General features: G+C 35.7%; 1 protein-coding gene across 2 annotated transcripts; it reads left to right on the top strand.

The window, feature by feature from the left end:
- Positions 1–430: 430 nt before the first annotated feature.
- ALB1 (ALBINA 1) lies at positions 431–8387 on the top strand. 2 transcript variants are annotated; one of them, XM_018128245.2, is made up of 15 exons: positions 432–915; positions 1230–1408; positions 1930–2014; positions 2091–2407; positions 2495–2618; positions 3466–3558; positions 4434–4529; positions 5088–5225; positions 5399–5599; positions 6101–6256; positions 6738–6845; positions 7036–7170; positions 7504–7662; positions 7956–8076; positions 8142–8387. In XM_018128245.2, the coding sequence occupies exons 1-15, from the start codon at positions 628–630 to the stop codon at positions 8225–8227; spliced, it is 2286 nt and encodes a 761-aa protein (XP_017983734.2). In that variant the 5' UTR covers positions 432–627; the 3' UTR covers positions 8228–8387. The 2 variants fall into 2 exon arrangements, with proteins under 2 accessions (XP_088665879.1, XP_017983734.2); XM_088809753.1 differs by lacking the exon at positions 3466–3558 and having other exon boundaries at positions 431–915.
- The last annotated feature ends 438 nt before the right edge of the window (positions 8388–8825 follow it).

Below are 8825 nucleotides of genomic sequence, written 5' to 3'. Positions count from 1 at the left end.
AGGATTAGCGGCAGCGGGTGGACTGCTTAGAGATGCGATGCAACTCGTGCATGGTTAACAGGTTTCCTCTCTAACAGCGGACTTTGGGCAATCTATTATGGATTACAATTGTGTTACGAGAAAGTACAAAGTGAAAACTGACTCATTGTTGACTTGCAAAAAATAAGGAAGCAGGACAATGATTTGGAGCTTAATATTCAACTCATGGAATCAATCCGACAGTTTTTAAATAAGAATTGAGAATATAGTTTAATTCAGTAAAATCAATCAGTGTGTCGAATGAACATGAAGATTTAAGTCTAAGATTTCATTTTCTTGATTCTCCTCCTGAAAACATTTCTTTACTTTTGTTTAGCAGACACCTTGGCGTCCAATGGCCTATGATGTCACCTTGAATTTATTTAAATAAGATTCTTCCTTTACAAAAAGGAAGAAAATGCTGGATACGCGCGTGACGCAGCGAGTGGGAGAAAAAGAGCGCAAGGCAAGAAACAGTTAAAAGGGTTGCAGCAGACAGGGGAAGGAACGGAAGAAGAGAAAAGATTAGATTACGAGATTGCGTTACAAGAGATAAGAAGCAACCCAACAGATTTTGCTTTCTCTCATTCTTTCTTTTGTTAAAAACCAATGGCCTTTTCAGCTACGTCTTCTACTTGTTCTGCTCTTTCTCTGTCTCAGCTTCAATCGTCCCCTATCCTATTCAAGCCATACCCCTTTCTCTTCTTCCCTTCTTCTTCTTGCTTGAACCCGAAGAAACGCTTTCAAAGTTACAGTAGCAGTCGCTTTCGCCGTGTTCTTGCTACTTCAAATGCTACGGTAAACTCAAGCAATGGGGCAGTCATTTCCTCTGAAGATCCCTCTGCTTCTTCTTCTTATGGTAGACAGTACTTCCCTTTAGCTGCTGTTGTTGGCCAGGTCTCTTTTCCTCTCTCTCTCTCTCTCTCTCTCTCTCATTTGTTGTATATATGGAAGGAAGGAAGGAAATGCTTTAGAAGAAGTAAAAATTGGGTCATTGATATTGTATGTCTTTGTTGATGAAGTAATGTCTCGTGGTTTTAGTTGAAATTTTAGAGGTTCTAGTTTAATGGAAATTTTACTTAAGTATGTGCTTTATTACTCTGATTCTTTATTTTGGAGGCTTACTAGTGGACATGGATTTGAAAAAAATTGAATATAGTCATATGTCAGATGCTTACCCATATCTGACTCTTGATTAACCTTTGTCACAGGATGCCATTAAAACTGCACTGTTACTTGGGGCTATTGATCGTGAGATTGGAGGGATTGCTATATCGGGAAGGCGAGGAACAGCCAAGACAGTGATGGCACGTGGGTTGCATGCAATTTTGCCACCCATTGATGTAGTTGTTGGTTCAATAGCAAATGCAGATCCAGCCTGCCCAGAGGAGTACAAGCACTGAACTCTTACCAGTTATAATCACATTAGTACTTTGGTTTTTCTTAATTGGAAATGAATTTGTCCCTACATAAGTTTGTACATTATATTGTTAGGGTCATGAAAAAACACACATGAATTTCTAAGCTCAAGAGTCGTATTAATTTTTTTTTTATTTTTTCTCCAAATTGTGGCTGGTACAGTCCCTGCTGAGAATATTTCAATATTCTTTTGAATTGTTAATCCATGTTCTGCTGCTAGAAGAATTTCTCTAGAACTTCTAAGTTTTTTTTTTTTTTTATAATTGGCGGAGGGGGGATTCGAACCCTGCTCTTAAGACAGGGGGATTATGCACCAACCAATGAGCCAAATGCTCAGGTGCCTCTAGAACTTCTGAGTTAAGCTCTTGTAACTTTTAAAAAACTGAGACTGCACCGATTTTGTGATAATAGATATGAGGCTAATTGATTCAAAAATAGTTTTGCATTTTCATTCCTTTAAAGATAGTGACCTGGTCTTCCTTATATCTGAAGGTGGGAAGATGATTTAGCTCAGCAAGCAGAATATGATTCTGATGGAAATGTTAAAACTCAAGTTGTCAGATCTCCTTTTGTTCAGGTACATTTCTTGCAAGAAAACCTTTGCTGTTGAGCTTGTTTTTATTGTTTAAATACCCAGTCCACTCTTGCTCCAGATTCCACTTGGAGTCACAGAGGACAGACTCATTGGATCTGTTGATGTTGAGGAGTCTGTGAAATCGGGAACAACTGTTTTTCAACCAGGCCTTCTGGCTGAAGCACATAGAGGTGTATTATATGTCGATGAAATTAATCTTCTTGATGAGGGCATTAGTAATTTGCTTCTTAATGTACTGACCGAAGGAGTTAATATTGTGGAAAGAGAGGGAATCAGTTTCAAGCACCCTTGCAAACCTCTCTTGATTGCTACTTATAATCCAGAAGAGGGTGCTGTACGAGAACATTTATTAGATCGTATTGCAATTAACTTGAGGTACAGATTTTGTTTTTAGATGACGGAATGGGGTTCTTAGCTTTTACATATCCCTCCCATTCTATTAATGGCATACTTGCTCTGCAGTGCAGATCTTCCAATGAGTTTTGAAGATCGTGTTGCTGCAGTTGGAATTGCAACACAATTTCAGGAAGCTAGCAATGAAGTTTTTAAAATGGTTGGGGAAGAAACAGAGTATGCTAAGACTCAGGTAACCAGGCATTGATGGCTTGTTTTTAAGTCAGATTTTGAATCTAGTAATAGGATGAGCTTTCCTAAAATCCACCTTTCGTTAGAATGAGAGACGATTGCAAAAGCTTTAAGAGTTGACTTTAAAAAATTTCTGTATAAAAGAAATCATTTGCTTTAACGTATATACTTCATCCATTTATGCCCAAAAGCTTGTGTATGTAATAAAGTGCTCAAATTCAACGTATTGTTCATAGACCAAGAAAAGTTCAAGATGTTGAGTTCTTTGCAATGTGACGGCACTTGCTTCATCATCTTTTAACTATAAATAGTACCCCAGAACACTCAAGGACTATTTTCCACTGTATAAAACTCGGTCAACCTTTCTTAATATTGACAAACATTGATCTCATAATTATATAGAAAAAAGTTCGAGGGTTTATTTTGTGTAAGTTAATGGGGAAAAAGTATAAATCTCTATGTCCATTTTATGAAAGTTTCTCTACGATATTTGTGGGCTTTAGTGCTATGTAGTTCAAATAGTTATTGCCTGTAAAATAGGTATATAGAATGAACCCCTTAAATGTCCTCTGTCAGGATTCAAAATTTTTTTCAAGGGGAGCAGTTCATCCTAAAATGTACTGTAAGTAGTTGAAATGGCAACATTTGGCTAGTAAAGTTTAATGACTTTGATATCACCTTATTTTTTCAGCAGTTCAGTTGCATGATTACCATTAAGTTTTAGCGAGAACTTGCTTCTCAACCCTAACCTTTGTTAATTTAATGTGTATCTGAAATTTGGTTGTTCTGGTACTTTGTTATGCAGAAGGATGAATATTGTTTGTCTCTTGTGCATTTATTATTCGCAGATCATTTTAGCAAGAGAGTATTTGAAGGATGTTACAATCAGCCGAGAACAATTAAAGTACCTGGTTATGGAAGCCCTTCGAGGTGGTTGCCAGGTGCTGAGATTACATTTTGTATGGTTTTTATTTTCCAACCACTTTGAATAACAAAAATTACACTAACTTGTCCCTTCCCAATCCTCTTATGCTGTAACACCCAAAAATTCTCTCAGTTGAAGAGGAATCAGTGTCCCACATGTCTAGAAGCTGACTGAGCTGAAGCCATCAGTCTTCAATCTCAAAAGCTTTAGGCAAATAGTTCTTTGCCCCTAGCTTCCTCCTGGGAACAAGGATGTATAGTGATATTTTTATTAGGAAAATCTAATGTTTTAGTTATGAGTGCTGCTCCTTAAGTTCTTATCAGGGACTTGGAATCTTCACTACTTTCCTGCTTCATATTAATCTGTGTAGTTGCTCATATGGATAAAATGACTTGGGATCACTGGAAGATCCTTTGGAGTGATTATATTTTGTGAAAGAAACATCACTGATTTTCTTGTAGTTAGAGACTGAGGATTTAAGAAATGTAGGATGTTTAAAACATGGTATTTGGATGGACATATAGCAGAGGAACACTTTGTATTGTTCAAGCACAAAAGATGGAGAAAGAGAAAAACAACACAATAAAACTTCTGTCAGAGACTAGCAAAGAATAAGTAGGGGACTATCTCACTGTAGGGGATCACCTTCATGAACTGCAACCATTAAGAAAAATGGCAAATGTTGCTGCCAATACATGCCATTCTTAAGCAAAAAATGAGGGTATGATGGTTTTTGGAGTTTAAGAACATAGCAAAGGTTAAGATTGATGCGTACTGTGTTTTCCTGATAATGAATTTTCGGATTTTTTTAATTGAAGATTGTTTGATGGATAGGAAGATATTATTTTAATCAAGGTATGGAAAAATAACTAATACTCAAATGATTCACAGGGACACAGAGCTGAGCTATATGCTGCTCGGGTTGCAAAATGCTTGGCTGCATTGGAAGGACGTGAAAGAGTCACTGTGGATGACCTGAAAAAAGCTGTTAAGTTTTCCTACTATGATTTTGCTCAGTGATTGTGTAGATGCACTAGATACTAACACTTTCCATTCACCTGTTTGGAGAACATGCGCAACAAATTTTCTCAGCCATTCATCACCAGACCTCCTGTTTATATGTTTCTGATTGATTTCCAAAATTTTAAAGCAAATCTTGCCTCTTATTGCTTGTCATGCAATGTGCTGTTGTTACTTCTGCCCTTTCCTAGTTGCAGCCAACTTTTGGGCATATGTCTGTTTCACACTTGAGGGACATATGATACTTCTTTGTGGCGTTGCAGGTTTTGCTAAAATATCTGCTAATCACTGGTTTAAATATCTGCTTGATTAAATTTCTATTTTGGAGCATCATATATACTCTTTCATCTCTTCTCCTCTCTCTCTCTCTCTTTGGTGGGTGGTCGGGAAGAAATATTGACGTTAAAAAGGAAAAAGTATCTGCTTCATGATGTACCTGCTGTTTTTTGTCTGCATCATAAAAGCAAAATATTGGAAACCTTACAAATAAATTTGTGTTGATATGTTATCCAATATCCAATGCAGGTGGAGCTTGTCATTCTTCCTCGTTCCATTATAAATGAGAACCAACCAGATCAACAAAACCAACAGCCTCCGCCTCCACCTCCACCTCCACAAAATGAAGAATCTGGGGAGGAGCAAAATGAGGAGGAAGATCAAGAGGTTTGTTAACATTAAGATTTCAACATCAAGAGGAATTGTTGTTTATAATCAACTAAAATCTGCCAAATCCTTCTCCTTGAGGACCTGGCAATCATTGTATATTCTATTTAAAACTAAACAATTTTACTAGTGAAGTAAGTCTACTTAAAATGCGAGGCTTTGTGTGCAACCAGGATGACAGTGATGAAGAGAATGAGCAACAACAAGAGCAAATACCTGAAGAATTTATCTTTGATGCAGAAGGGGGTTTGGTGGATGAGAAACTACTTTTCTTTGCACAACAAGCACAGAGGAGACGAGGGAAGGCTGGAAGAGCAAAGAATGTTATATTCTCAGAGGATAGAGGCCGATATATTAAACCAATGCTCCCGAAGGTTAGTCTTGTCCCTTCCCTGAACCCTGTAAGTTTAGATAAAGGGGCTGGATGCCACAAGCTTCCAAAACTTCCTAGATTCTTCATTCAAAATATTTTTGAAGTATATAATGACTGTTAAAAATACTATATTTTGCAAGCCAAACTTCCAATATTTTGTGTAACCCAATGAAGGGTATAACATTTCTTACAAGGCCTGTTAATCTTCTTCCTTTTGCTAGATCTGTTCCTATCAGAATCTGCTTACTTTCTCCCCTTTCTCTAATTCTTTTACACCCTGCGTCCTCTTTATTTATTCATATATTATTTACTGTTTTGCCTTACGTTAACTGACTAGTAAATTTATTGTATCATTGAGTGCATTGGTTTGCCAATAGGGTGTTGAAATCTCAAAATGGGCTGGTGAATTAGCAATCTTCTTTACTCTTTCCTATCTTCTATGCATTATTTTTGCCCACTCTTAACTTCATTTTTGGAATAAGCTGCATCGTTTACCCCACAGGGTCCAGTGAAGAGACTAGCTGTTGATGCAACACTTAGAGCTGCTGCACCATATCAAAAGTTGCGTAGGGAGAGAGATATTCAAAAAAGTAGGAAAGTTTTTGTGGAGAAAAGTGACATGAGGGCTAAGAGAATGGCAAGAAAAGCAGGAGCATTGGTATTGATGAGCTACTTCTGTTTCTTACTTCTATTATTAATTTTATGTATTTATCAAGAAATACCTTCTGCTTGTTCTATGTATTTCATTGTTCTTTTTACTTTACGGTTTTTTTTAGTATATAATCTAACAGGAGGTTTGTTGATAAAAGTTTCTAAAGTTCCATTGGCATCGATTAACACATAGAAGTTAGCAATATCCCAAATTTATCAGTATTCACCATGAAGTATAAAAGAATTAATTTATAAGAAGCTGAATGCCTTCAGATTATTTAGGCATAATGATTGAAGTAAAATTGATGTGGGAAGATTGCTCAAGCAGATTGTGTTAACTAGGATCTGCTCCTTTGGCTTTGGTTCAGTTTATTAACCATGCCACTCGATGAGGCAGGAAGATAGTAAAATAAATTCAATTTAAGTACTAATGAAAACTTGTCTTATGCTTGAGTTCATAACATATATATATATATATTTCGTGTCAGGTAATATTTGTGGTTGATGCAAGTGGGAGCATGGCATTGAACCGAATGCAAAATGCTAAAGGTGCTGCACTTAAGTTGCTGGCTGAGAGTTATACAAGCAGAGATCAGGTAAACTAGAGACAATTTTATTCTGAACTTCCTAGCATACAAACGATGCTAAATGTTAATTCATATTAAGGGATCCGTTAATGCACTTAAGTGTTCGGCAAAAATCAAACCATTAAAACTGATGTAATGAAAGCATCATGAATATTTCTGGATTATTAATGTGTTTCAATTTTCTGGTAATGTTGAGTAGGTCTCCATTATACCTTTCCGTGGAGATGCTGCAGAAGTCCTTCTGCCTCCTTCCAGATCAATTGCAATGGCAAGAAAACGTCTTGAGAGACTTCCATGTGGTGGTGGCTCTCCCCTAGCTCATGGTTTAAGCATGGTATGTATATATACTGAATCCTCAATTTCTGGCACAGATTGTACCAAAACGATTCACTATAGCTTGTATTCAGTGACATGCATAATGGCTGTCCTTGCCATACTATTCCGCATGTGCTACCTGTCATTTTGACTTGTAGTTAGTGACTTTTACATCATGGCTGTTTGTAATATTGTTGCCTCATTATTCTGCAATGCTTCTGCTGTGAATAATAACTGTATGGTTATGTCTCTGTGATTCCTGAGCTTGTCTATGAAATTCCTTTCAGTGCACAATTTGATACAAATTCAGAGTTTTCTTTTCTAATTCCCTTATAAACTTTAAAATGGTTAGGCTGTCAGGGTTGGGCTAAATGCAGAGAAAAGTGGTGATGTGGGACGTGTAATGATTGTTGCAATAACTGATGGCAGAGCCAACATATCGCTGAAAAGATCCACTGACCCCGAAGCCGCTGCTTCCGATGCCCCTAGACCCTCAGCACAGGAATTGAAGGTAAACTATGACACTGTAACTAGGAAGTAGCATGGTGACTGTAGGCTCAAGTATAGTTGCTACAATGATAATAGAGCCTCTGTTTTAGGCTTTAACTGTACATAATAGCTATATATGACCATCCCTAAATATTATCTAGGTTTGTAAATCTAATGGAGCCATGATCTTTTCTGTTTGAACCCTTGAATAATTTATTAGTGATATGAGCGGAAAGATACACATGAAGGTTTCAGAATATTATCTGGGTTTGACGAAATTGTTTTAATGCGATTTTATGTATATAAATACTGCAGGATGAGATTCTTGAAGTGGCTGGGAAAATATACAAAGCAGGAATGTCCCTTCTTGTCATTGACACAGAAAACAAGTTTGTTTCAACTGGATTTGCTAAGGAAATTGCAAGAGTAGCTCAAGGTGCGTCCATTGAAATTATTTTCCATGCATATGAAATGTAAGTAATAAAATTTATTATCTTGCAGGGAAGTATTATTATTTGCCAAATGCTTCAGATGCTGTAATCTCAGCTACAACGAAGGAAGCATTATCAGCTTTGAAAAGTTCTTGATTTGTCAGGCTTTTTCATGATGTTAATAATCAACCAACACCAAAATTGTGAGTTTCCTGCCAAAATCAGACCAAAACCTCTTGTCAAGAGCATGTATGGCCTGGTTTTTTTTAGCTTAAAAACTCTTATGAAAAATAATAATTTTTAAAATTAAATTGAAGTTGTTTGGTAAATCTATTTTTATAAGTTTTTTTTTTTTTTGGTAGATAAGTTGTTTAGCAACACAATTTATTCTTATTAAAAATAATAGCTTTTAAAATTAAACTAAAACTGTTTGGTAAATTTATTTTTATAAACTCTTTTTTATAGATAAGCTATTTAACAAAGCAACTTATATAGGCTTTAATTTTGGTTAATATTACTATAAATGGTATTTAATAAATAACTTTCTATTAATGGCGAATTCTTTTGTTCACAATGAAAAAAAGTTAATTTTTTTTATTTATTTAAAATAAAATTTTGAAAATATAAAAAGTATTTTTATATAACATAAAATTTATAATTAATAATAAATCATAAAAAAATTTTCAAAAATAATTTAGAAGTAACACATAATTCATAAATAACTCATAAATCAACAATTTTTATTTTTAATCAA

This window comes from Theobroma cacao, chromosome 9 (genome assembly GCF_053813885.1).
Source record: "Theobroma cacao isolate CCN51 chromosome 9, ASM5381388v1, whole genome shotgun sequence".
In the NCBI taxonomy this organism is placed as follows: domain Eukaryota; kingdom Viridiplantae; phylum Streptophyta; class Magnoliopsida; order Malvales; family Malvaceae; genus Theobroma; species Theobroma cacao.
This window is presented reverse-complemented; position numbering and strand designations above follow the sequence as displayed.